Here is a 26,852-nt window from a genome sequence, read left to right as displayed (position 1 = left end):
TTCTCTCTCTGTGTGTCTTCTCTCCTCTTATAAGGACATCAGTCACGCTGGATGAAGGGCCCACCCTACTCCAGTATGACCTCATCTTAACTAACTGCATTTGCAGTAACCCTGTTTTCACATTCTGTCACCTAACGTCACGTTCTGAGGTACTGAGGGTTAGAATTTCAACATATCTTTTTTTGGGGGGCGGAACACAGTTCAACCCATAACACAAGAACAAAAGGACAAATAAACCAATTTAAAAATGGGTAAAGGATTTGAATAGACTTTTCTCCAAAGAAAATATACAAATGACCAATAAGCACATGGAAAGATGCTCAGTGTCATTCGATGTTAGAGAAATGCAAATCAAAACCGTAAGATTGCACTTCATATTACAGCCATATGGGATGGCTATAATCAAAAATACAGATAATAACAAATGATGGAGAGGTGGTGGAGCAATTGGAACCCTCATATGTTGCTGGTGGGAATGTAAAATGGTGCAGCCGCTTAGGAAAACAGTTTGGAAATTCTTCAAAAGTTAGACATAGTTATCATATGACCCATCAGTTCCACTCCTAGATAGGTACCAAGGGAATAGAAGACAAGTGTCCACAGAAAAACTTTTATGTCAAGGTTCCCTGCAGCATTATTCATAATTGCCAAAAAGTGGAAACAACCCAAATGTCCATCAACTGACGAGTGGATATGCAAAATGTGGTACATCCATACGTTGGAATACTATTTGGTAATAAAAAGGAATGAAGTACTGATACATGCCACAACATAGATCAACCTTGAAAACATTATGCTAAGGAAAAGAAGCCAGTTGCAAAAGACCGCATGTTATAAGATTTCGTTTATGCATGTCCAAAATGGCCAAATCTCTGGAAACAGAAAGTAGGTTATTGGTTGCCTGGAACTGTAGGGGTTCAGCGGAAACAGAGAGTGACTGCTGATGAGTACGGGGTTTCCTTATGGAGCAGCGAAAATGTTCTAAACGTAGATTGTGGTGATGGTTGCACAACTCCATGAATACACGAAAACTGTTGAATTACATGCTTTTAATGCGTTGATTTTATGGTATGTGAATCATGTCTCAATAAAGATGTTTTTAAAAACAACCTGTTTTTACTTCTTTCCCAATAGAAAAACACGAGCTGGATCTCAGAAGATGACTTCTACCGGCCTCCCCAGGAACAGCCCGCGGAGAGTCCTTCCCATGCTTCCGTGGCTTCTCCCAGAGGGACTCCAGAGCCAAGGCCTGGCCTCCTCTCGCAAGGACCAAGAAGAAGCTGTTCCATGGAGGCCTTAGACAAAGCTTGCGTGCCTTCCCCAGGAAGCAGGAGAAGCAAGGCCACCCCGACGCCGGAGCATAAGAACTTCAGGGTGGTGCATCGCAGGCAGATGGGTAGGCAACTCTGCAGGCTTCCGGGCACCGCACTGCACGTGGGCAGTGCCTTTCAGAAAGCAGTTCAAAAGTCCCCTTTTCTGTTACCAACTGGGCGGTGTCTTCTCCCAAGGAAAACCTCATCCCAAAATGTAATAAGGAGCACCCTTGCTGAGTAATTCGGGAAAGCATTTCAGGAAGAGTACTATATTTTCTCATAAAATCTTTTATTTATTTATTTATTTATTTATTTATTCATTCATTCATTCATTTATGGCTGCGTTGGGTCTTCGTTGCTGCGTGCAGGCTTCTCATTGCGGTGGCTTCTCTTGTTGCGGAGCCTGGGCTCTAGGCGCATGGGTTTCAGTAGTTATGGCTGACAGGCTCTAGAACGCAGGCTCAGTAGTTGTGGCACACCGGCTTAGTTGCTCCGCAGCATGTGGGATCTTCTCGGACCAGGGCTCGAACCCGTGTCCCCTGCATTAGCAGGCAGATTCTTAACCACTGCACCACCAAGGAAGCCCTTTTTATTTAATTAATTTATTTATTTATTTAGGGTGGGCCGGGTCTTAGTTGTGGCATGTAAACTCTTAGTTGCAGCATGGGGACACTTAGTTGTGGCACACAGACTCTTAGTCGCGGCATATGTGTGGGATCTAGTTCCCCTACCAGGGATCAAACCTGGGCCCCCTGTATTGGGAGTGCAGAGTCTTACCCACTGGACCACCAAGGAAGTCCCTCTCATAAAATGTTAATAAAGTAATGCTCAAAACTGCCTACAGAGTACATAAATACTGTTTCACATATTGAAATGGAAAATATCTTCCCTGAAACTCTCCTATAAATCTTATGATTATACGTAAGATACATAAGATAATCTTATGAGTATACAGACATCGTGATTCTGTCTGTAGCCCAGAGCAAACCCCCGCCTCTTAAAGGCCCAGGTGTTTCAACTGCTCCTTCCCAAGGCCTTTCTCTTAGTTTATTTAACAGCTCTGATGGGGTTTATTAGATCTGCTGTTTGTTCAGTGTCCTCTATGTGCAGTTTACAGTGAGGCCACCTTGATCTCCACACCCTGTGAAATTCCAGAAAGCATTAAATAACCATAACCTAATTTTTCTGTAACCCTCAGAAACAAACAAACAAACACGTGTGCTCTAGAGTCAGTCTCTTTCTCTCCTCATTTCCTGTTTGCATTGACCCAGCAGAGAATTCTGGCCAGGTTCCTGGGGCCCTGGCTCTGGGAGTCTGGGCAGAGCCCTGGTCTCCATGCTGCCTCCTTTTAGGTTTTTCTTTCAGCCCATGTGATGGTTGCAACCGTACCAGAGAAGGTGTGTTATGCCTACATCATCAGGTATCCTGAAGGGTGGGAAGACCCTACACAATGGTTTGAAATCTCTAAGGCTAATCTAGTCTGGGACAGAGACATGTGTGTCCTTTGGACCCCCTGGTTCAGGGGATGGCTGACCCCCAGGGAGCAGGGAGCATTGGGCTGTGTGCGGTACGTAGGCACGCACTCACTCACTCACTCAGCAGATACTTACTGAGCATCTGTGATGTGCCAGGCACTATTCTAGGTGCTGGGGACACAGCAGGAAACAAAGCAAAGTCCTTATCTTCATGAGACTTATATTCTAGTGTGAGAGGCCGGAAATAAGCAAATAAACAAGTAAAAGTACAGTGTGGGCAGGTAATAATAATTTCTGTGGGGAATAGTAAAATCGGAGAGGGAGCGAGGAAGGCACGAGACGATCTTTGTGTTTCGAGCAGGGACAACACGTGCAAAGGCCCTGCGATGGGAATGTACTTGGTGTGTCCAGGAAAAGAACGGAGACCAGAGTAGCTGGAACAGAGGAGATGGGGAGGGGGGTGGTTAGAGATGAGGTCAGAGTGACAGAGGGTCTCGTGGGCCACAGAAAGGACGTTGGCTTTTGCTCTGAGGGAGACAGCAGCCTTGCAGGGTTTGGGGCAGAGAGACGTGATCTGACTTATCTTTTAAAAGGGGGAGTCATACTGGCTTATTTGTTGAAGGGCTACAAGGGGACATAGACCAGTTAGGAGGCCACGGCCATAAGCCAGGCCAGGGATGACGGTGGATTGAACCCCTGAGGTAGCGGTGCAGGCGGTGTGAAGTGGAGGAAGATTCTGGATATGCCAAGAGGATTGGCTGATGGATTAGATGTGGGGTGTGAAAGAAAGAAAATCAAGGATAACTCCAAGGTTTTTAGTCCAAGTAGCCGGAAGGATGAAGTTTGTCATTTTATGAGATGAGGAACATCAGGAGAGAAGCGGGTTTGGAGTGGGAGAATCAGGAATTCATTTTTGGACATGTCAACTTTGAGAAGCCTATAGACATACACAGAGCAGTTGAAGATCAGAATCTAAAGCTCAAGGGCAAGGTCTAGGCTGGAGATAAAAACTGGGGAGTTGTTGGCGTAAAACCCTGAGACCAGGGGAGATCAGCTAGGAAGCTGATGTCAGTAGAGAGGAGAATCCAGGGCTGAGCCCGGGGCCTCCAGCATCGAGAGGCCAGCGAGAGGAGGGGGAGCCTGGGAGACAGGAGGGGGGACAGTGACAGCCGAGAAGAGCCAAGGGAAGGGGGGCTCAGCTGTGTCCAGTGATGCTGATGGGCCAGACCAGATGGGGACCAAGGATTGGCCTTTGGACTTGGCGACAAGGAGGGCCTGGTAGCCTTCCCAAGGGTAGGTTCTGTGGAATGAGGGGACAGAAGGCTGCCTGGAGCAGAGTGAAGAAGGAGCGGGAGCAGGGGGACCGGAGACAGTTCCCACACCTCCCCAGGGAGGTTTCTGTAAAGGAGGCAGAGACACAGGGTGGTAATTAGAGACGCGAGTGGAGTCAAGAGGTATTTTTAAAGCTGGGAGAAATAACAGCGTGTTTGTGGGCTGGTGGGAATGATCCAGTAGAGAAGGGAGGAAACAGCAGCGCAGGAGAGGGAGGGAGGATTGCTGGAGGGACGTCCTTGTCCTTGAGTAGGTGGGGGGTGGTGGGACCCCCTGCACAGATGCACAGATGGGAGGGTTGGCCTCAGACATAAGCATAGTCACCTCATCCCTGGCGACGGGGCGGTCAGAGTGTGGGTGCAGATGCTGGAAGGGGGAGGGGTAGTGAGGGGCATGTGGAGGTGATTGTTTGAGTGCTTTTATTCTCTCGGTGAAATTGAAGAACAAGGTCAACAGCTGGGGTGAGGATGGAATGAAGGCTCTCAAAAAATGTTCCCATCTGGCCCATGGCGGGCCTGTGTTCTCCTGGTGGTCACGTCGTCTGCACCCAGGGCAGGACTCAGGCCCCGGAGGTTCTCCTGGGTGGTGAAGGGTCAGGCCCGTCGTCTAAAGCACCTCTTTCTGCCTCCAGGGCTGTCTAACCCATTCCGGGGGCTCCTGAAGCTGGGCACGGTGGAGCGGCGGGGGGCCATGGGCATCTGGAAGGAACTCTTCTGCGAGCTCTCCCCGCTGGAGCTGCGCCTCTACCTGAGCGGCGAGGAGCGCACCTGCGTGGAGAACTGCTCACTGCTGCGCTGTGAGTCCGTGGGGCCGGCCCACAGCGACGGCCGCTTCGAGCTGGTCTTCTCGGGCAAGAAGCTGACCCTGCGCTCCTCGTCCCGGGATGAAGCCGAGGACTGGCTGGACCGTGTGCGCGAGGCGCTGCAGAAGTGCCGGCGGCCCCAGCAGGAGGAGGAGTGGGTGACCATCCAGTACCCAGACCAGCCCGAGGACCCTCCAGAGGCCCCCCAGGGTGGCCGCCCCTCCCACTCGGACCTGCTCTCGGAGCCTGAAACCCCGCAGGGCCCGCAGTTTGACTGGTCTTCTTCCCAGGTTCCCGAGCCCGATGCTATTAAAGAATCCCTTCTGTACCTGTACACAGACCGGACCTGGATGCCCTATATCTTCTCCCTGTCCTTGGAGTCTCTGAAGTGCTTCCGCGTGAGAAACAATGAGAAGATGTTAAGTGACAGCCATGGAGTCGAGACCATCCGAGATATCCTGCCGGACACGAGCCTTGGGGGCCCATCCTTCTTCAAAATCATCACGGCCAAGGCCATCCTGAAGCTGCAGGCCGGGAACGCTGAGGAGGCCGCCCTGTGGAGGGACCTGGTGCGCAAGGTCCTGGCGTCCTACCTAGAGACGGCTGAGGAGGCAGTGACACTCGGTGGGAGTCTGGATGAAAACTGTCAGGAGGTGCTGAAGTTCGCCACGCGGGAGAACGGCTTCCTGCTGCAGTACCTGGTGGCCATCCCCACGGAGAAAGGCCTCGACTCCCAGGGCTGCTTCTGTGCAGGTGCCGACTCGCTGTCCCGCCGCCCTCAGCCTGCTAGCCTCGCTCTGCCCGCAGTGGGGTTCCTACTCTAGGCTCTGCACCCCTTCCTGCTCCCCACGAGTGCCCCCATCCTGCCCCGGGGAAGTTGCAGCAAATGAGGCTGTTCCATGATCACATTGTATTCTTTTGGAGCAGGGGCATGGTACCCTTCCAAAAAATTTTTGCATGCTTTTGCAAGTGTACACAGTTTTTTTAAAAATTACAAAAACGGGCTCGTACTACTCAGAGCTGTCCAACAGAACTTTCTGTGATGATGAAAATGTTCTAGATCTGTGCTGTCCAGTGCGGTCGCTACAAGCCACATGTGCCTACTGAGTACTTAAAATGTGGCTTCCTAGTGTGGAAGGAACTGAATTTTCAATTTGCCTTAATGTAAATATATTTAAATGTAAATGGGCACCTGTGGCTCGTGGCCACTGTTTCAGACGGCGCAGCTATAACTATTGTTCTGCAACTTGGCTTTTTTCTACTTAAGAATATATTATGCATATTCTTCTCTGCTCTGTCATTAGCATCATCAAATCCTGTGCTGGGCACTGGGCCAGATGCTTTTTTTGGATTGTCTTGTTTAATCCTCACAACAACCCTGTAGGGGTTTGTCTCTATTTATAACTGAGGAAACTGAGTCACAGGGCTGGTAAGTACCTGTCCCACGTTCATACGGCGAGTGATGGTGGAGCCCGCAGAGGACTTGATGGTCGCAGAACCTGTGCTCTTTTCCAGGTCCTCACAGGGCCTCTCCACTCCCTTGCTTTCAAGGCTTCGTGATCTTCTGCTGCTCACGTTCCATTTCTTGCTCTTCTCCCCAACCCAGACACCCACATCCATCATCCTGGGCCCTCCGGGTGAACTGTGAGGAGGTGGCCTTGCTGCAGAGTGTGCCAGGGGGAGGCTTGCGGCTGCACGTGGTCTAGGAGCTGTCCCATCGTGGGGGAGGAGCCTGTGGGACTGGAGGGGAAAGCCTGCTTCAGGCATCTAGAAGGGAGTGATCTGCTGCTGATGCCCCTGGAGGATGGAGAAGCTAAGCAGAGCAGCGCTTCCTGCAGAAAATATCTTCAAGCTGCTGCTCACCCCTCGCCCCCCACCTGCCAGACCCTAACACTCACACTTTGCCCTTCAGCACGTGGGTGCCAGTCTCAGGGAGGAGGCCAGGCCTCTGGGGCTGGGAGGAGGGCTCCCTCGCTGGGGATGTGGATGCTGGTGGGTGGCTCTCCCCACGCCTGCCACCCGCCAGCCTGCCGGCCAGACTGAAACTGGGGAGCTCGGGCCTCCTTTCTGCCTGCGAGCACAGCTCGGTGGCCGGGCAGACACCAACCTCTGACATCTGGCTTGTATTTCATAGTTTACAGGGCACTTTCAAAACTCCATTTAAACTTTGCAATAACCCCACAGAATAGCAAGTAGTAGGGAATTGGAACCTTGCAAAACTTGGGTGAAGGTCAGGATGAGACAGCTAGCATGCAGAAGAGCCGGTCCTTCTAGTTCCCAGGAGGCGGAAGGGACTCATTCCCTGGCCCTGTAGGAGGCAGAGCCTGTGCTCAGGATTCGAGCCAGGCCTTTGTTGTGCCCTGGGCGCACCCCACTACCGGTCCCCCCACCTTCCCGCCCCACTGTGGAGGGCCCTCCAGCAGAGGGACTGAAGCTGGCCCTGAACCACTGTCCCGAGGTTATCAGGCAGCTGTGGCTTCCAGCTGGCACCAGGCCATGTCCAGACAGCCCTGCCTCTGGCTGGCTTCCCCACCCACTCCCCGTGGCCAGCCCCATGTCCCCAGCTCCTGCCCTGCTTGCCGAGACCCTGACTCCGTGGCTTCCATTTCTGGGCCGCCGTGGAGGGGTGGACCTAGAGGAGGCTGGCATTGTTGTGCAAGCAGTGAAGAGAGGCAGCTGGGCATAAGAGAATGAGGGCTGTACACCAGCCCCACCCAAATCTGACTCCAGCTGTGCCACTCAATCGTTGTGTGACTGGGCAGGTTTCCTGACCTCTCTGTGCATCAGCTTCTTCAGCTGTGAAATGCCGCTGATAATTCTTAACAGTGTTTTGTCGTAAAGATTAATTAATAGGGTTGATTCTGACTGGTGGGAATATGAGCGGTGGTCGTAAAGATTAATTAATAGGGTTGATTCTGACTGGTGGGAATATGAGCGGTGGTGGTGTTCATCTTCGTACTCTCCTTTTTAATCTTTCTATGGATACTTTCCTTAGATAGGGGGCCCTTTCTGCCTTGGCCGCTTCCGTGTTGTTCAGGAGCTGACTCCATCCCCACCGCTGCTCACCCTCTCACTGTTCTTCTCCCCAGGCTGCTCCCGGCAGATCGGCTTCTCGTTTGTACGGCCCAAGCTCTGTGCCTTCTCTGGCCTCTATTACTGTGACATCTGCCATCAAGACGATGCCTCAGTGATCCCGGCCAGGATCATCCACAACTGGGACCTCACCAAGCGCCCGGTAAGCCTGGAGCCCAGCCTGCCGTGGCCACACAGGGCTGCCGAGTGACAGAGGAGGGGTCGCTCCTCTTTGTGGCTGCTGTTCATATGTTTGGGGGAGTTTGGCTCTAGGGAAGCCCGGGTCACTAGTTCAGGCCCCATGATGTGGGGGAGTTGACCAAGAAAGTAACTGGGTGCTGGTCTCCAGCCCCTGGACAGAGCTCTGTCAGTGCCTACCTTTGTCCTCAGGTGGGAATCTGAGGATGGTTTGCTGCAGCTCCCCATGGATACAGATAAAACTGTTTAAAGCACCAACAACTAGATACATAGATGGAAATGATAGATAGGATAGATTAGATATAGATGGCTGGGTGGATGGGTTAGGTGGGTAGATGCGTGCATGGATGGATGGGTAGATCGGTGGATAGATGTGGATGAGTGGATGGAAGGATGAGTGGGTTGATGGATGGGTGGGTAGGTGGATGAATGGGCTAGCCAGCTGGCTGCACTTCCCCTGGGAGCATTTTTCCGTGCATTTTTTTTTTTTTAACATATGCATCTACTTTTTTTTTTTTTCACCGTTGAAAATCATCTTTATTCGGTTGTTTAGTCTTTCTTCCCCACCCCCAAGAATACAAGCTCCTGCATCTACTTTTTGTAAAGTTTGGGATCATACTGGACTCATACTGCTTTATAACATGCTCTGTTTAGTTAGTATTACATCTTGGGTACTTTTTTATATTCACCAAATGCTTCTGCATAAGATGTATTCTATGATCTTTCAGATTTTCCTCTTCTTCAGCTGAGCTTACCCACTTACATAGCTGTGTTACCATGAACAAACTATTTAACTTCAGTTTCCTCGTCTGTAAAGGGGGATTAATAACAGCGTCTGTCCCCAGGCTGTGTGAGGACTAAAAGAGACAGTACCCACCAGTCACTTAGATGGTGCCTTACATTAGTGCCCTGAGGCCTCACCTTCTGCCCCTAATTTGCTTGAGGGTCTGCCTCAAGGAGTGCAAACTTGGCTTTCTTCCAAAGGCACAGATTTCTGCTAAGACAAGACACAGAAACACCGGGAAGAGGTTGGTTGCTTCTCTCAAGACCCAGGCCTGCCGGCCGTGCCGCCTCACTGTGTGGAGGTGTCTTCACGTGTCCCCATCAGAGTCCAGGGAACATGATTCTCAGGGCCTGTACCACCCTGACCTCCACCCCCCTGGGGGTGAGAACCTCCCAAAGACATTAGCTTCACTTTGGCTTTTTTATTGGTTACCTCATCCCCACCCCTGCCCTCAATGTTAAGTATTTAACTAACTACATGGAGAAAATTAAACCTCAAGATCACCACAAATGCAAAGAACCCTCTGGCCATAAAACACCCTCACTATTTACAACACCCAGATACCTCTGTTGAGCCATCTTCTTTTCACTGCTGTAATTTTGGTGCCACTTCCTCTTTCCAACTGGAGAATTATAACACTTCCCTTAGTGTGCCTGAGGTCAGGAAATATCCAGCTCTCTCAAAGATCCCGGGCCTGGGAAGGACACGAAAATTCACACTAGAAAGTGGCTGATTGGCGGGTTAGGGGCCCTTTGTCCACTGTTACCACTCTGGCTGACCCACTTGTGCGAGGTCCGGCTGGCACTACTTGGCAGGATGTCAGCCCAGGCCTGGGGCTTCTCCCTTTGTCTGTCTCCTCCACACCCACGGGGGAGGAACAGTCCCTGGGGAGCTCGAAGCCCATGCCTGTTGGCAGCACTTGGCAGTTTTCAGTGCGCATTCCTGCGTGGTATTTCATCTGAGCCTCTCCGGAAGCCTGGGACTGAGTTGTCGGAAGGGCTGGGGAACAGCAGTTTGACCTGAGTCACGGACTCACCAGGCTTTTGCCCGTGGGCTGCCTATTGGCTGGGGGCTGGTTCCTCAGGGCTCTGGGAAATGGGAAAAGATGGAGTTGTCAGCTGCTGGGGGAGGCGAGAGATGCTGGTGAAGCTGGTGGAGCAGCCCCCAGCCTAACAGTCTCCTGAGGGCCCTATTACATCCCCCTGAGCCAGGGGACAGACACCTGGACCACACAGGCACTCACAGAGTCTGATGGCAGCTCCCCTTTACTGAGGATATGCTTACATGGATTTTCTTTTCATCTAAGCTCAAAATTATCCCATGCGGTAGGTGGGAGGTAGGTTTTATTTTCCCCATTTTACAGATGAGGAAACTGAGTCACAGAGAGGTTAAGTAAGTTTCTTAAGGCCATACAGCTGGGAAGGGGTGAACCAGGAGCCAAAGCCCGACTCGTAAGCGCTGCAGGGTGGTTGACGGTGGAGAACATCTCAGCTCCTCCATCCTTATCACGGCAAGGAGGAGACTGCAGGGGAGAGGGGCTTCTCTTCAGCACGTGAGGCAGCCAAGTGTGCAGAGACAACACCTCGGTTTAGACCTGGGCTCTGCTTTCTTCTGGTGGCTTGGGTAAGCCACTTTAGCTTCTCTGAGTCTCAGTTTCCTCATGTGTAAAATGGGGATGATGACACCTTCCCTTTTGGGTTGTTGTGAGGATGTGGTCGAGGTCCTTAGCCCAGTGTCTGGCAAATAGTAGGTGCTCAGTAGTTGGCTTTGGCATCAGGGTCAGGGCTGCGGGTAGAACCTTCAAAGTCCTATCACGTGGGAGAGGCCCAGATTGATCACTCAAATCCACATGGAGACTTGGGGGGCCCTGGTTGGTGCTGCTGGCAGGGGTGGAGGGAGCTCAGGAAACCTCTAGTTAAGCTGTGTCTGATCTGTAGCTTCCTGTGGTTGGAGCCTGACTCAGACCTGTCACCTGGTTCCTGAGTTGGCCTGGGGTATTGCCTGTTTCCCTTCGGCAGGAAAATGGGGGCAGGGACGACAGGAAATAGTGGGAAGGATCTGTGAGGCCCAGGAGGAGAGGCGCGTTGACCGGAGCAGCCCCTCCTCCGTCCCAGCACTGCCAGGAGGGGCAGCAGCTGGTGTCAAGGGGGAAGAGTGGGTTTGGAAGTCAGATAGACTGGGTTCACATCATGACTTGTACGAGCCGTGGACCTTGGCCAAGTCACTTCCTCTCTCCGAACCTCAGTTTCCTCATCCATAAAATGAAGAAGGTACCACTTCCCTCGGCAGGTGGTTGGAGGGGTGAGCGAGTGAGTAGGTAACACAGTGCCTGGCCCTCAGGTGCTCACCAAACGGCCCTCCTGTCTCACCCTCGCTGCCTGGTGGTGTCCCCAGGTCTGCAGGCAGGCCCTGAAGTTCCTGACGCAGATCCGGGCCCAGCCCCTCATCAACCTGCAGCTGGTGAACCCGTCTCTGTACGAGCACGTGGAGCGGATGCACCTCATCGGTAGGAGCCGGGAACAGCTGAAGCTCCTGGGGGATTACCTGGGCCTGTGCCGAAGCGGAGCCCTGAAGGAGTTGAGCAAGAGGTGAGCACCCTGGGCATGCATGGACACACACACACACACACACACACACACACACACACACAAATACACATACACACACAGGGTCAGTGCAAAAGCAGCTTCTTGGGAGAAATGCCAGGGCTGGGAGGAGAACTCCTTCCCTTTGCGTTTAGGAGTGGCTTTTTTTTTTTTTTTTTTAAACTTTATAGCTACTTTATTTACTTATTTATTTATTATTTTTGGCTGTGTTGGGTCTTCGGTTCGTGCGAGGGCTTTCTCTAGTTGCGGCAAGCGGGGGCCACTCTTCATCGCGGGGCGGGGACCGCTCTTCATTGCGGTGCGCGGGCCTTTCACTATCGCGGCCCCTCTCGTTGCGGGGCACAGGCTCCAGACGCGCAGGCTCAGTAGTTGTGGCTCACGGGCCCAGCTGCTCCGTGGCATGTGGGATCTTCCCAGACCAGGGCTCGAACCCGTGTCCCCTGCATTAGCAGGCAGATTCTCAACCACTGCGCCACCAGGGAAGCCCAGGAGTGGCTTTTATTTGTGCGTGTATTTGTTCATTCATTCGTTTGACAAATATTTACTGAGAACGTGCTCAGGGTCCATCACTGGGCTTGGGGCATGGGCCCCAGCGCTGAGCAAGGTGGACCTGGGTCCTGCCCTCTGGAAGGCATGGCAGGTGAGTAAGGCAGCAGCTACCACCAAGAGTGAGGGCTGGAGGAGAGAGTAGGACGCCCTGGAAGTCCTACTAGAGGGGCGGGGGATCTAACCCAGACTGGAGGAGGGCGGAGTGGGGAAGGCTCCCTGGAGGAACTGACATCCAGGGTGAGACCTGCCAAACGAGTGGGAAAGCGAGGAGACGCAGGAAAGACTGTTCCAGATAGAAGGAGTGATGTGCTCAGGCTGTGAATGAAGGCCCCATGCGTGAAAAGAACAGGGAGAACTTTCGGGGGAGTGAGGAGGGAAGTAGGGATGTGGTGAGAGGAGGCTGGAGAGGTAAGAAGGGCTGTGTCGCCCTGGCTCCTCTGGTTCCCACTAGCCATTCACCCCATGGCGGCTTTGCTTTGCTGCTGTGGCAACATCCGTCCCCAAATCCTCGCCGGAGGACAGGGTTGCATGGGACCCTTAGGATGCCCTTCAAGAAGCTTCTTGGTATCCGGGGCCTGAGGGGGGCCTTCAGTGCTCAGTCGGGGGTGAGGGGTGACACCTTCTGTGGGGCTGTGCTATCCTGGGGCCCTAGGAGGGCAGACCTCAGGTGGATGAGCTGGTGCTTGCTGCCCAGTTGGGCTTCGTTGCTGGGTTTCTGAGGTCTTGGAGCAGCTCACAAGCCCCTCCACTTTCCCCCTGCAGCCACTCCTCCCGACAGGGCTGGCACAGAGACCACCTGTCTGACGGGCTCGCCTGCTCAGTCCTGGTCCCCGTGCTCCCAGAGCCGCTCCCGCTCGGCTCCTCAGGGCCAGGGCGGCGCAGGGAGAGACTGCTGCGGGGAGCCCTCTCCTAGGCAGGGAGCAGAGGCTGGCCCCTCACAGGCTCCCAGAGCAGCCGGCTGAGCCCTGGTCTCCCCCGCAGGGCCCAGAAGAGCAGAAAGCCCTTTGGGGGCCACCATGAGGGACCTAGAAGGCTGCTTCTGGGGAGGCTATTTCTGTCTCCATCATCAGCTGAGTGCCTGGGTCCCTACTCACTCCCATCCTTTCTGAGATTCCAGGACCCAGGGCTCCAGAGTCTGCCCTCCTGCCCCCCTGTCCAGGGTGGTAAAAGCTCAGGTCAGGTGGGACCCTGTCACCCTCCCCAGTCCAGGGTTCTCTGCAGACCTGAGAAGACCAGGTGCCTGTAGGGTGCGTCCTGGGTGCTGGCCTCATTCACCCATCCCTGCCGTGCTGAGAGTGTTTGGTCAGCAGCCTTACTGGCCTGTCCGGGCTGCCCTGCCTGGGCACTGGGGACAGTCCTGCCTCTTTCTCTCTGGCCCTGCTGTTCCCATCCTTGGGCGGCAGCACTGCACACGGTGCTCCCAGCCTTTGAGAAAGCAAGGCCAGGCCTGTGGAAGTCCCATTTCAGAAGCAGCGTGGGGCGGGGGAAGGAGTTCAGGAGCAGCCTCCGCCTGGCCCCAGATCCGCTGTGTGACTCAGGGAAGTTGCTTCACTTCTCTGAGCTTCAGCTTTCTTGTCTGTAAAATGAGCCAGTGATCCCTGTGTTGACGTGGCCTACCAGAGTTGTGGTGAGGGCCACATGAGGGGCTCAATGTCTGGGGTGGGACAGGGACAGGTGCACAGATGGCCCTGGGTCAGGGCGGTCTGTGCCATGAAGAAGGAAGGAAGGGCCAGGGGAGCTCCCGGAGGAGGTGGCATCAGCTGAGGGTTTGTGAAGTTCGTTTCTTTTGTTCTTTTAAAAAGAAAAAGTGCTTTTCTTTTTCTTCTTTACAAAGATAGTATTCAAATAGTATGAAAGAGAGTCAAGCAGAAAGTTGGGATCCCCCTTCTCTAGTCTGGCCACCATCAGTTCTGTTAGATGCTCCAGACCCAACTTGGTCCTCACACAGGAGAACGGAGTTGCCACAACACAAACGGCATCACGTACGTAGTGAACTGGGGTTCAGCAAAAGAAGCAGAGGAGAAAGCGGAAGGGAGGGCCCGCTTTCCTGGCTAAGGGAACCCACGGCATGGAGGCGGGGCAGGAGCATGGCTCGCCAGGGCCTTCGGGGGGCTCAGGGCAGTCAGGTGGTGGGTCAGGGGCCAGACCTCGAAGGTCCCCTGTGCCACAGCAAAGGCATCGGGATTTCATTCTGCTGGCAGTGGGGAGCTGTTGAGGGGTTTTGAGCAAGGGACGGTCACGTTCAGTCAGGAGTTTAGGAAAGACCAGTTTAGCAGCAGTGGGGCGTGGGTGCTGGTGTAGGAATCGGCCCAGGAGGTGAGGAGGCCTGGACTGAGTTGGCCAGAGTGAAGGGTGAGAGGACGGGAAGGGCTGAGGAGAAACAGGCAGGTTTTGGATGTGGGATCCCCTTTCTCTCAGGGGGCTGCCCTGGCGAAGGGGACTCCTCCCTGACTTCATCTACCCCAATAGTTGTACGGCCTCACTTGAGGGTGTGACAGACCCAGGGTAGGTGGCTCGTAGGGAAGGCCCTGGGCCTAGCTGGCCCCCTGGGCTTCCACGACTACGGGCAGAGGGCAGACGACAGAGAGGACTCTCCATCCAAATCAGCCCCACCCTTCCTGCCGGCTCAGGAACAGCCTGTGCACCCCGCACCCCCTGCATTTTCCTGGTGATAAACGGCAGCGTCCTGTTCCCAGAAAGCTGGAAGTTTACTGGGGAGACCAGCATGTTGAGCTGAGCAGACAGTGGCCGCATCCTCACCCCGCGCAGCACAGCCTGGCCTGCCTGCCTGCCTGGTGGAACTTGCCGTCTTGGCCCTGGGTGGGGTCCCCCCTGGACCACAACTGAGGCCATGGGGTGGGCAAAGCCAAGCACCCACTCCAGATGCCGCGGGGCCTGGCACCTTCCTGCCCCCAGATGTCCAGAGCATCCTGGGGCAGGTTCCCACGCTTCCTCAGACTGGGAGAATTCTCCCCCCAACCCCAGTACCAACACGGACACACAGCAAGGTCAGACAAGTTTTTGTACCAGGGGAATTTCTGCAGGTGTTTCCTCTCCATCTCTCAGGATGTGACCCTTGGGATCTGTGCCATTGGTGAGGTGGAAACTAGAGCTGGGTTGCCAGCTGAGCCCTCATCCTCTGCTTCCCCCACCCCCCGCCCTCCCCCACCTCTGAAATGGGATCTGCTGCACTCAGGACATGTCTCAGCTCCTCTCCCATAGCACTGAAACCAGATGCTTGAATGTCTGTCCCTCCACTAGACCAGGGGCTACAGGAAGGCAGAGGCCACGTCCTGTGCATTTCTGTCCCCAGCCCTGTCCCTGGCATGTAATGGTGGCAATAATGACAACAGCTAACACCTACAGGCATTCACTGGGTGGAAAGGATGCAGGCTCTGGAGCCAGACTCCTGCGTTCGTTCGCACTCCAGCTCCGCCACTTACTAGCTGTGTGACCACAGGCAAGTTATTTAACCTCTCTGGGCCTCCATTTCCTCTTGCAAAATGGGGGTTATAATAGTGTCAACCTCACAGGAGTCTTGTGAGAATTAAGTGAGTTAATATATATAAAGCTCTTAGTCCCGTTCCCGGTACCAAGCGTTAGCTTTCCTCATCATCCTCATCATTATTATTTTTTAAACAGATGTTTATTTTTTTATATCTTCAAATTAAAATTTTTGTGGCTTTATTGAGTATAATTGACAAAATTGTAAGACATTTAAAGTGTATGTTGTGATGATTTGACATATGATTACACTGTGAAAGGATTCCTCCCATCTGGTTAATTAACATATCCATCATCCTCACATATTTTATATATTTTTATGTATATACATGGTGTGTGTGTGTGTGTGTGTGTCTGAGAGAGAGAGAGACAGAGGCAGAGACAGAGAGGACATTTGAGTTCTACTCTTAGCAAATTTCAATTATACAGTGCAGTGTTATCAACTGTGGTTAATAATTATTCATTGTTTACTATGTATGAGGCACTGTGCCAGATGCTTTAAATAAATTATTTCATCCTCAGAACAGCTCTCTGTTTCAGGTGAGGAAACCTGAGGTTCAGAGAGGTTAAGTAACTTGCCCAAGGTCCCAACAGCTTGTCACCTGGAAGCCCAGGTCCCAAGCCCAGGCGGCTGACTGCTCCGCCCAGGCGGGAGCTGTTTATGCCTGGTCAGCAGCGCTGAGGGAATGAAACCAAACCCAGGTTGGCCCGGGTTCCTTCTAAGGAATCTCTTGTGTTTTCTTTGAAGGCTCAACCACAGGAATTATCTCTTGGAGTCTCCTCACAAGTACAGTGTCGCGGACCTCCAGCAGGTGAGAATGCCACCCCCCAGACCTCTCTAGAGGGACCTTATTCCTGGAGAAATCAGAAAGGGAGATGATGGGGTGGGGGGAGAGTGCCTGCAGTCTACTGAGGCCAGACGGCCGTCTTCAGCTTTTTGGTAGCTCGGAACGGGTGTCCCGCCGTCCACACTTCCTGGGCAGTGGCTGAGCCCCCAGCGCCCCTGGGACAAGCAGGCACTGCAGCAAAGCCCAGGATCACAGGGCTCAGCCCCTTCCCTGCGTCTGGACTCCTCCCCGGCAGGGAGGACAGAGGGAGGGGTGAGGGTTTGGGACGTTCCTTTCCTCAAGGGAGGGTACAGTGGATTCCTCCGTGCGCAAGGGCTGCACGTGCTCAGTCTGATTCTGGGAGGTTTTCTCGCCCAAGTGGAAGAAAACTCCTCTTGGGGTAGGAGTTCTTCAGGCAGGGTGCCAGGAGCAGCAGCAGACCACGTCTTGCAGACGGCCTCAGGCTCGGCACAGCTGCTTAAGAGGCCCCGGCGGCCTACGCTTGCCCTCCACAGATCGCGGACGGGGTGTATGAAGGATTCCTCAAGTCCCTGATCGAATTTGCCTCCCAGCACGTCTACCACTGCGACCTGTGCACCCAGCGCGGCTTCATCTGCCAGATCTGCCACCACCATGACATCATCTTCCCCTTTGAGTTTGACACCACAGTCAGGTATGCGGACCCTCAGCCAGCCGCCCCGCCCCACCCCCATTCCCACCCGGCCCCCCGGAGTCCCCGGGCGGCAGGCCCGGTGCCCAGGGAGGGGGACAAGACGAGCCCTCACAGGACTCCCTGCCTCCACCGAGCCATCCATGTTTCTGGAGAAGAGGTGGCTGCTGCCTCTTTGGGTTGCGGTGGGAGGACCTCAGTTTTGTCCTTTATGAGCAGGTGGAGGAGGAACTGGATGAGTTTCTGGCCTGGAGTGTTGGCACAGGCCGGGCATAAAGCGGGCACCTGGTGGGTGGTACCTGCCACTGCCTCTGCCCCTGTAACAATTGTTCTTGTCCCCAGTTATTGCTCATTATCAGAGGCCTCTAAATGGAAAAATTCATCCACCAAACCTCCATTCCAACCCACGTGGGAGTGGAAAACTGAACTGGTGGGAGCATTCATTCATTTTCAGTAGGTGTCCCCGGACCCGGATTTGACCTCTGAACAGACCTGGGGCTGAGTTCTTTAAACTGCAGAGTGTTTGAAACATAGGCAAGAAGTCGTTCTGTGAGTCTCAGCAGTATTTATAAACAAGGAAATAGAATAGAGAGTATGAGCGTGGGTTGCGGGGCTTAGGGGTAAGCACTGTGGCGAGAACCTTTTGTCCCGGAACAGAGAGGCAGTGCCATGTGCCATGGGTGGCAGGCCCCCGTCAGGAACACTGACCAGCCTCGAGCCCTGGGAGGCCCATCGGTCCCAGCAGTGCTTGCTGCTTTCTCCCAGGTGTGGCGAATGCAAGACCGTCTTCCACCAGAGCTGTCAGGCCGTGATGAAGAAGGGCTGCCCCCGCTGTGCCCGCCGGCGCAAGTACCAGGAACAGAGCACTCTCGCCTAACCCCATTTCCTGTCCCCACCGGGGACCCGGGGCTCAGCCATCCCAGCTGGGTTGGCCATCAGCCTGGGTCACGCTTTCAAGGTGTCACAGATGTCTCCCTTGTCAGGAAGACTCTCGGATGTGATCAGAGCATGAGCCTATGAGAGGGAGCCTTGGGAGCTCTTGATGACACCTCCTGCCCCCCACCCACCTGCTCCAGGAGGCCGGGACACCAGCAGATGCCCCTGTCTGAGGATGCGGGAGGAGAGGGGCTTTGCACTAATTGGCCCGGATCCCCTCACTGACACACCATCTCCATTAGGGCTGTTCAAACACTGTGGAAATAAGACTTGGGAAGCATTTTCAATTCCACATTCCTGATTAAAGGGCCTAGTTTTTTTAAGGTGGGTTTTTTCCCTTCATATTTCAACAGAAAATATTTTTTTATTCTTGACCCTCCACAAGTCACCCAAGAAATCCAGGTACTCTCACCCTGAGCAAATGTGCAGGAACTGCTCAGGCCAGGCCTGTAGGCGGGTGGCGGCTGGGTGGACAGGCCCCCTAGGACAGAGCCTGACAGCTGGCGGGTGCCTTTCCTTCCCCCTCACCGAGCGCTCGCTGCTGACAGCTCCTGTACAACGTGCCAAACCCCCGGGGGGCCAGGCAGGCTCAGTCCTGAGGACCGTGTGTTTCCTCTCCCTCTCCTCTCTGCTCCCCGCCCCCTCCTCACCTGAAAAGCCCATCACTTCCTCCATGTCAGAGCCCCTGGCTCTCCCATAGCCTGGGATCTTGGTCCCACAGGAGGAGGGGAGTGACTCGGAACCAGCACTGTCAGCACTTTGAGCCTTCCTTGGTCCAGGGAAGGGTCGCCATCTAGCCCACCCCTCAGCCCCCCGCCCTCCTCACTCCTACCACTGACAAGCAGCCAGCCGGGCGGGGGACTGCTGCAGACGCAGGAATGCATCCCTGCCTGACTGACCGCCACCGGGACAGAGGTAGGCTGGGTCCCCACTGTGGAACAGTGACCCTCGTCCTTCCACGAAGAGTGTCAGCCCTGCTGCTGAGATGTGCAGGGACACGCAGGAGAAGCCACCCTCGTGGAAGGATGCTCAGCCTCAGTTTACAAAGCCATGAGAGTTCACAAAGCTTTGCTGGACTGGCCCAGGAGGGGCGCTGCCGAGAGACTGGAAAATTTCACTGGAGCACAATTGCCTTTTGAAGGGGTCTTGGGGTGGAGCCTGGAATTGTTTTCAAAGTGATATTTAGACCCTTGGGGTTGGGGGGTGAAATCTGGGCATGATTTCTCTGTTGCCCCCCCCCCCACCTCTCCTGGATCCAGCAGGCACCCCTCAGCCCTGGGGTCTTCTGGCCATCCTATCTGCACTTAGCTTGGATTGGGGGCCTTAGGTGGAGATCCGCCTTCACTGTCAAGATACGAACCTACTCCCACCTCTCCCTTGGGCTGATTTGGCTGCTGAGTCACCTGCCCAGCCTTGTGGAGCTGGATAAATTGTGCAATAGAATCGAGGAGGTGGTAGGTGGATGGGGGAGGGGGCTGTCACACAGCTTCCCTGTCCCCATCACGGAAGATGGTGCACACCTGTGCCCAGCGCACCAAAGAAAGTGGATCCTTACCCCCATCCCCACCCCCCATAGCCAGCATTAATGCTCCACCACAAACACAGCCTGATCAGAGCCGTTAAGTGGTCCAGATCCCTGAGTGAGCCTGGGGTGGGCAGCGCCGCCTGAGCCCAGCCCCTGTTTCCTCGGGCCTGTGAGTATATTCTGTATTCCAGAGGGTCCCTAGGAGGCAGCAGGAGGAGCTCACTTTGGTCTGGCGGGGCCTGGCACGCCCCACTCCCCGCCCTCCCTGAGATCAGTAGCCTTAGAGCTGCCCCTCCCCCATACCAAAAAGCTGCTGATGCTTTCGGATGAGTTGACTTTTAACCCCCTCACCTCCAATGGGAAGCTGATGTGAACCTCAGTAGTGCCCACACTATTTTTAAAATTTCATTTTATGCAATAAACTGTTTCTAGTGAGGGGCCCTGGCCCTGAGAAGTGCTTTGCAATGTACTGAAGGAACTGCTGCGTGTGATTTTTGAATGATTTTGCAGTAAAGACCTGATCTTTCTAACCTGTGGTCTGGTTTCTGAATCTTTTTTTTTTTTTAAGTAAGTAATTCGGTTATTTAATTATTTATTTAGGCCGTGCCACCTGGCATGCAGGATCTTAGTTCCCCAGACCAGGGATCGAACCCAGGTCCCCTGCAGTGGAAGCGCAGAGTTTTAACCACTGGACCGCCAGGGAAGTCCCTGGTTTCTGAATCTTAATGCTGCTGCTGACTGGGGGAGACCACAGGCCCTCAGTTACCATCTGATAGCCGCCCCTGCTCTCTTGTCAGTCAAACCCTAGGCAACGGAGGGCAGGAGGGGAGTGGTTATTGGTAAACATTTGCAAGCAGGGGGCTTGTGTGCCAGGACTGGGCATGGAGAAGAGGGGAAGTAATTCTTCAGTCTACCCCCCAACCCTTGCCTCTCCTCGGAGTCAGTCCCCCTCCCCCACCGTGGGATAGGATTTCAGGGCCTTTGGGGAGGTTTACTTACATACACTCATATAACTAATGAAGCTAATGCCTGAAATCCCACCGTGATGGCTTCTTTCCTTTTCCTTAAATGTCAAAGCACGGATTCCTGACACTGGAACATGTGAGACCATTTCCCACAGGCAAGAGAAAGCGCTCAGGAAGGAAAGGTTCGTGAGCAGGGCCCGATTCAGGGCTCATGGTTTTAGGGCTCAACATGGCCTTTACTTGGCTGCCAACTTTCCTCTGAAGTTCCAGAAGAAGTCCCAGGGGTGGGGGGCGCCTGCAGGGGGAAGCCCGCCACTGCCCCTTGTAAAGACAGAAGAAGGAAACAGACTAATTCCCAGGGAAATCAGGTTGCAGGAAAATGGGACTGAAAGATTCAGGTCTGCAGTTTCCTGTCCTTGAAGATGCCTCTCAGCCTTCGAGGACCACTCACTCTCCGCCCATTGCATGAGCCCCAGCTTCGCTCAAGGGCAGGTAGTGGTGGGCTCCAAGGAAACCTGAGGGACCTGGTGCGAGGGCTAGAGGAGGCAGGCCCAGAGGAGGGCCAGGAGCACATGACCTGTGTGCTACCTTTGGACTCAATCCTCCATCCTTAGCAAGGTGTTTCTGAGAACACTTGTGTCTCCCTTCCCCCTCCTGCCTAAAGAAGGATTGGGGGGGGGGTGGTGTTTGGAGACCTCAATTCAACCCCAAAGAGGAGGACAGCTCACCTCATAATAAAATTAGTGGTAATAACTAATCTAATGTGTGTTCTTAGAATGTGATCATAACAATACATTTGCTTGGTGCATCTCATTTAATCTTCACAACAATCCTATGAAGTAGGTGTTATTATGCCCAGTTTACAGGAAAGAAAACTGAGATGCAGAGATAAGGTGAGCATCTTGAGTTCAAGCCCCAGGAGCTTGCTCTGAGCTTATCCTAGGGACAGATTGGAGGAGGCCCTCCTCCCCCACAAGGATCAAGGCAAGGCGGTGGGGGAAAGGGTTGGAGTAGAGCAGTGGAGGGAAATCTGGCCAGAAGTTGGTGAGAAGGCCTCCTCCCCTCTCATCCCACCATCCTGGTTCTGCTGCCTCCACCTCCGGGAGACCGCCAGGTGTGGCCCAGGATCCCGGGAGGTGCAGGGGAAGGGGTGGCGCCTCTGCTCCTCGGGCGCTGGCCCGTCCCAGAGGGGACAGGAAGCCAGGACACCGGGGATTGTCTCTCGGAGCCGCAACCCCAGTCCGGGAGGAAGTTCTGCCGGGTGCTCTCCGCCGGTGCCTCCCTCGCTATATTGTTGAACAGGAAACAGGGCAGCGTGGGAGCAGGGCGGTGGAGGAGGGAGCGCCGGACGCCGAGCCCCCGCGCGGCTGCCAGAACAAGTGGAGGCGAGGCCAGCGATCGGACACCCCGAGGTGCCAGGGCAGGGCCGGACTGGGCGGGGGTGCTGATCTGGGGCGGGGAGGGGAACCGCAGGTGGCGGGTCCTCACCCGGGAGCATCGCGCGCCAGCCCCTTCGCACTGCGCTGGAGCCTGAGCTGCGCGGGCTCGGAAGGAGGGCCGCGCGGGACGGATCTTCCCCTCCCCCGGGAGGAGGTGGGAGGCGAAGGGCTGCCCTCCGTCCCGGGGCAGGAGGGGCGCAGGCCCAGGCCCCCAGCTTCGACCCAGGCGTTGGCGCCCCTGTGGCTCTTGTCTGTCTCCCGGGCAGTGGACGCAGTGCACCTCCTGGTGATGGGTCCGTCCTCGCGCTCCAGGGATCCTCCCCGCTCCCCCATCCCTTCCGTTCTCTTCGCTCCCCCAGGGTCGGGGAAGGAGCCGAGGGTTGGGTCCCCTCCCCACCCAGCCAGTGACCCCTGAGCTCCGGGGAGCGTCCCTGCGGTGGGAACCCCGCTCCAAGTTTTTCCAGGCCCGGCCGAGTTGCGTTCGGAAAGAGCCTGGGGAGGACGTAGATGGGACCGGAGCGGGTAGTGCCTGCAATCCGGACAGTTCAGGATGCAAATGGCCTTGCTCGGATTGGGAACGCCCCGGCAAGACTGCAAGCCCGGGTCGAGCAGTCCCTAAGCAGCGCGCCCGCGGGACGCAGAGGCTCGCAGACAACGAAATCTCGCGCGTAGGGGTGGGGCGGGGCAGGGTCGGGACCTACCCTCCCTTGGATCCGCTCGCGACCCTCCAGCGCCCCTTCGGTCGCAGCCCTCCCTGCCCCTGCCCCTCCCTCAGGCTTTCTCCTGCCCCGGTCCCCGCCCCCAAAGTCCCCACCGACCCAGCCAGACTTCTTCAGGCTCCTCCTCGCCCCTCCCAGACACAGCCGCTTCGGGAACTGAAGGCAGTCCTCTCCTTCTTTGCTCTCCTTGCCAGCTCCTGCTCCCCGAGGTCTCTCCAGCCTAGCTCTTTGAAGCCCCGCCCAAGGAGATGGCAGGGACCTAACCTGCATACATCCGCCGGCTCCGCCCAGCCAGCCCATGGGCTCCGTGAGGTCAGCCCTGCCGACGTGAGTGAGCGCGGGGGTCCAGCGGAAGGTGGTGAGAAGGGGTGTCCCCCTCTAGGGTTTGGTGGCTTAGCTCCCGTCAGCTCAAGGACCCCGCCTCCAGGGTCCAGTGTGCTTAGTGACTCAGTTTACACCCCTTCCCCATCCTGGAAAGCTTGAGAAAGAGAAGGAGCGCTAGACCAGACCAGACCTTGTGCCTTGGATCCCTCAGACTCAGCAAGAGGCCGAGCTCCGAGCTGCTGGTCCCAGGTTACCTTTGTGGGTCAGTAGGTGTGGTCTATGTAAAGGCTTGGAGGGACCAGCCACACAGGCAGGCTTACAACTGGGCTCTGACTCCCTCCCCCAACATACCAAGGGCCAGACTGAGCTGGCGTGGAGGGGGGCGTGTTGTGGTGATCACTCCAGGAGAGCTTTGGGGGCCCCTGGGTACACCGCACGGGTAGTCACTGTCACAAAGTGCATTCCCTAGGGGCCATTCTCATGGGGCAAGGTAGAGATCACAGGGCAGGGGGGCAGGCCGCAAGGCCGAGCCTCTCTCGGGAGGTGGAGATGGGAGCCAGAGAGTAGGGGGCGGTGCCGGTCGGTCTGGGCTGGCCGGGCTCCGGGTTCACGTCTGTGGCAAAGCCGCTGGGGAAGGAAAGAGCAACCGAGAGAACCGGTTCCCCCGGCCTTGGCAGTCGCGGCCCCTCACGCCAAGGCCCTTGGACTAAGCGGGGCAGGGACACTCCCAGAGTAGAGCAAAGCGGGGGCCGCTCCTGGAGCCCGCGCCCCAACCCTGTCCCCGCGGGCCTGGGGCGCACACGCCTGGGGAGCGGGGTGCCAAGGACGCGATTCCCTGAGGGCTGGAAGCGTCGGGGAGGGGTGGGACGGGGGTAATGGAATGGGCTATTCTTCCCACTTCACAGACGCGGAAACTGAGGCCCAGTCAACTTTTAGGCAAACGTGGTGTCGACTTTATCGCGGGCAATCACCCCCATCTCTTTGAGCCAAAGCTTCCCTGGCTGAAAAGCTGGACCAGTATTACCCACAATCTCCCCACCAAGGGATAGAATTTTACAATCAACGCAACAGAATGAAAGGGCTGTCTTAATTCCATCACTGAGTGTAAGAATGAGAACCTTCGAGATTATTTTATCCAAGTCCCCCGTTTTAGAGACAGGAAAACTGAGGCCTGAACGTACACAAACGATTGTAGCTTCGGGACTCGAACCCAAGTTTTCCGTCTCCCTAGTGCGGTGCTCTTCCCGGCTCGGCGGCCCTGACCTCCGCGCCCCTCCTCCTCGTTGCCCACAGGGACACGCCGCGGCCGCGATGGCGGCGGACGTCGAGGGGGACGTGTACGTGCTGGTGGAGCATCCCTTCGAGTACACGGGCAAGGACGGGCGCCGCGTTGCCATCCAGCCCAACGAGCGCTACCGACTGCTGCGCCGCAGCACGGAGCACTGGTGGCACGTGCGCAGCGAGCCCGGCGGCCGCCCCTTCTACCTGCCGGCGCAGTACGTGCGCGAGCTGCCGGCCCTCGGCCACCCTGCCCCCGCCCCACAGCCGCCCACGCGCCTTCCGGGACCCGCAGACTCCGAACCGGTCGCCTATGACTACCGCTTCGTGAGAGCGTCGGCGCCCGCCGGTCCCGACGGCGCGCCCGCCGAGCCCCGGGGGCGCGCGGGCTCCATGTGCGGCCTAGCTCGGCGCGGCGCAGCAACCCAGCGCCGAAGCCTGGCGCCCTGCCTGCCCTCCTGCCTGTACACGAGGCCCATGGCACCTGTGCGGCCCGCGCAGTCTTTGGACGACCTGGCCCGCACCGCCGCGCCCCCTGCCGGTCTCCTCGGGAGCGGGGGCAGCTTCAAGGCCTGCAGCGTGGCGGGCTCGTGGGTGTGCCCGCGGCCCCTGGCGCGCAGCAACTCCGAAAACGTCTACGAGGCCATCCAGGACGTGCGCGGCCAGCCGCTGGAGCAGCACCCGGAGCAGGTACGCCACGGGGAGCCGGGAGCGGGCAGACGGGCGGGAGTTACGGCCGCCGCGGGCGGCGGCGCTAGGAGACCCGCTCAGTCTTGCGTCGGGCTCCACGGAGCAGCAGTGTCCGCCGGCTTTGGACCACTCACGCCGAGCCTAACTTTCCTCAACCACGAAACGAGAGGGGTACAGGCTCACTCACGATCTCTTACCTGCAATTCCCAAATGTCAAAGCTCCCTGGAGCCCAAAGGGTTTTTGTAACTCAGCTGATCGCAAAATTTGACTTGAACCGATGTGCGGCCGTGGACGGCATTAATTTATCCCATTTAGTGTGAACATTCAAGTTTTGCTGCAGAAGTGCAAATAAACCCGATTACAGGCTGCTGCCCAAGCCTTGCTGGGAGAGTTATGTCACCTGTGGCAGGTGTGTGCGCCGGTTATCCTTCTAAAATCCGAACCATTCCGAAACGTATCCGGAATGAAATAGGGGACTGTGGACCTGCCGCCGGCGGCTCTGCCTGCCTCGCCTTTCTCACATGAGCTTGGGCGTCGGAGGAGATAATGGATGTGAAAGTCAGGGGTCTGCTTCCTTTTTTGACTGGTTCCAACATTTTAGTTCCTTCTTTTGTTTGTTTGTTTGTTTGTATATCGATGGTTTTGTTTCAGAAAGAAGTCCAGTTATCGCGAGGATGTTCTTTTTGCCTCAGAATCCAGTTACGTAAATTTGGGAAATTTTAAATTTTTATTTAAGTATCATTTAAAATAAGAGCACCTTTTTAAAACTCTTACATCCTCAGAATCCTTCGGCGGCCTGGACTTCTTCAAGTTTAGGGACTTTTCAGGGAGAGGTGGGGGGGGTGAGGGGCACAGGCCCCCTCTGACATGTGCCACATCTGACAGCTGTGTAATTATGGGCAATCCACTTCCTCTCTCAGGGTCTCAGTTAGCGTTTAGATCAAGGGGGTAGGGGATGGATGACCCCTGAAACTTGTGAGTCTCTGATTTCCTTCTTTGGACCCAATATGATTACAATAAATATTGATGCCTGCCACGTGCAGGGACTGAGTCTGGGAAGAAAGAGGCACCGTCCCCATCTGTGAGTTCCTGGGTCTTCCCTCCGCCCGGTCTCGTTATGGTGCAGTGTTCAGGATTTGAGGCAGAGACTCGAATTTGACTCTGCTGGGTCACCTGCCATCTGTTTTGACAAGCCGCTTCATTCCCCTGGCCACGATGCCCTCTTGTGTACATGCAGAACAATACCAAAGGATTCGAGGCGTTGAGAGCCTTAAACGAGGTGAAGCGTGGAAGTGCTTGGCACGTAGTAGGCGGTCAGCCAAGACTGGCTGAGGTCCCACTGGGTATCTTTTCCTCCGGGTGCACGCCACCTCTGCTAAGGTTTCAAGGGCCAAGCCGCCCCCTGGTGACCAGAGCGGAGAACAGCATGCGGTGGGTGGGGAAGGAGGTCGGGACCCAGACCCGGAGCGGGGAGAGTTGCGGGGGCGGAGCAGGAATGGGGCGAATCCTTCAGCCAAGCGCCTTTGCTAACCCACCAGACAGCTTCTCTGGAATACATGGCTGGATGCCAGCACCCCTTCCCCGGCGCCCCTCCGTTTCCTGAGCAGGCTCTCGGCGGCGCGCTCTGGGGCCTCTCCACATTCTCTGTCCTTGTGATGGTGGGAGTGTCTGTCTGGCCCTTGGAGGTGCACTCCTCGATCCTTGAGGTGGGGGACTGGCCTTGCTGTCTGAACCCCAGCACCTGGCATAGGGCCTGGCCCAGAGCCTTGCCGAATGTGTTGAAGAGGGACGGGGCTCTGCAGGTCTGCCCAAGGGGCTCCACCCATGAGCCCAGGACCAAGAT

General features: G+C 55.5%; 1 protein-coding gene across 21 annotated transcripts in view; it reads left to right on the top strand.

Moving 5' to 3' along the window:
- LOC118886298 (pleckstrin homology domain-containing family M member 1) overlaps positions 1-26,852 on the top strand; it is an 85,916-nt gene that overhangs the window by 31,317 nt on the left and 27,747 nt on the right. For 12 of the 21 annotated variants that reach the window (XR_005017702.1, XR_005017704.1, XR_005017705.1 and 9 more), the window contains exons 7-14: positions 1,135-1,396; positions 4,752-5,675; positions 8,012-8,157; positions 11,371-11,564; positions 16,384-16,447; positions 16,978-17,135; positions 22,911-23,074; positions 24,272-25,008. Coding sequence is in view for 16 of the 21 variants with exons in the window: in XM_036835819.1 (XP_036691714.1) it covers positions 1,135-1,396; positions 4,752-5,675; positions 8,012-8,157; positions 11,371-11,564; positions 16,384-16,447; positions 16,978-17,135; positions 22,911-23,074; positions 24,272-25,008 (2,649 nt within the window). In the remaining 5 variants the exon portion in view is untranslated. The other 9 variants (XM_036835820.1, XM_036835826.1, XM_036835827.1 and 6 more) reach the window with 9 other exon arrangements.

This window comes from Balaenoptera musculus, chromosome 20, assembly GCF_009873245.2.
Source record: "Balaenoptera musculus isolate JJ_BM4_2016_0621 chromosome 20, mBalMus1.pri.v3, whole genome shotgun sequence".
In the NCBI taxonomy this organism is placed as follows: Eukaryota; Metazoa; Chordata; class Mammalia; order Artiodactyla; family Balaenopteridae; genus Balaenoptera; species Balaenoptera musculus.
This window is presented reverse-complemented; position numbering and strand designations above follow the sequence as displayed.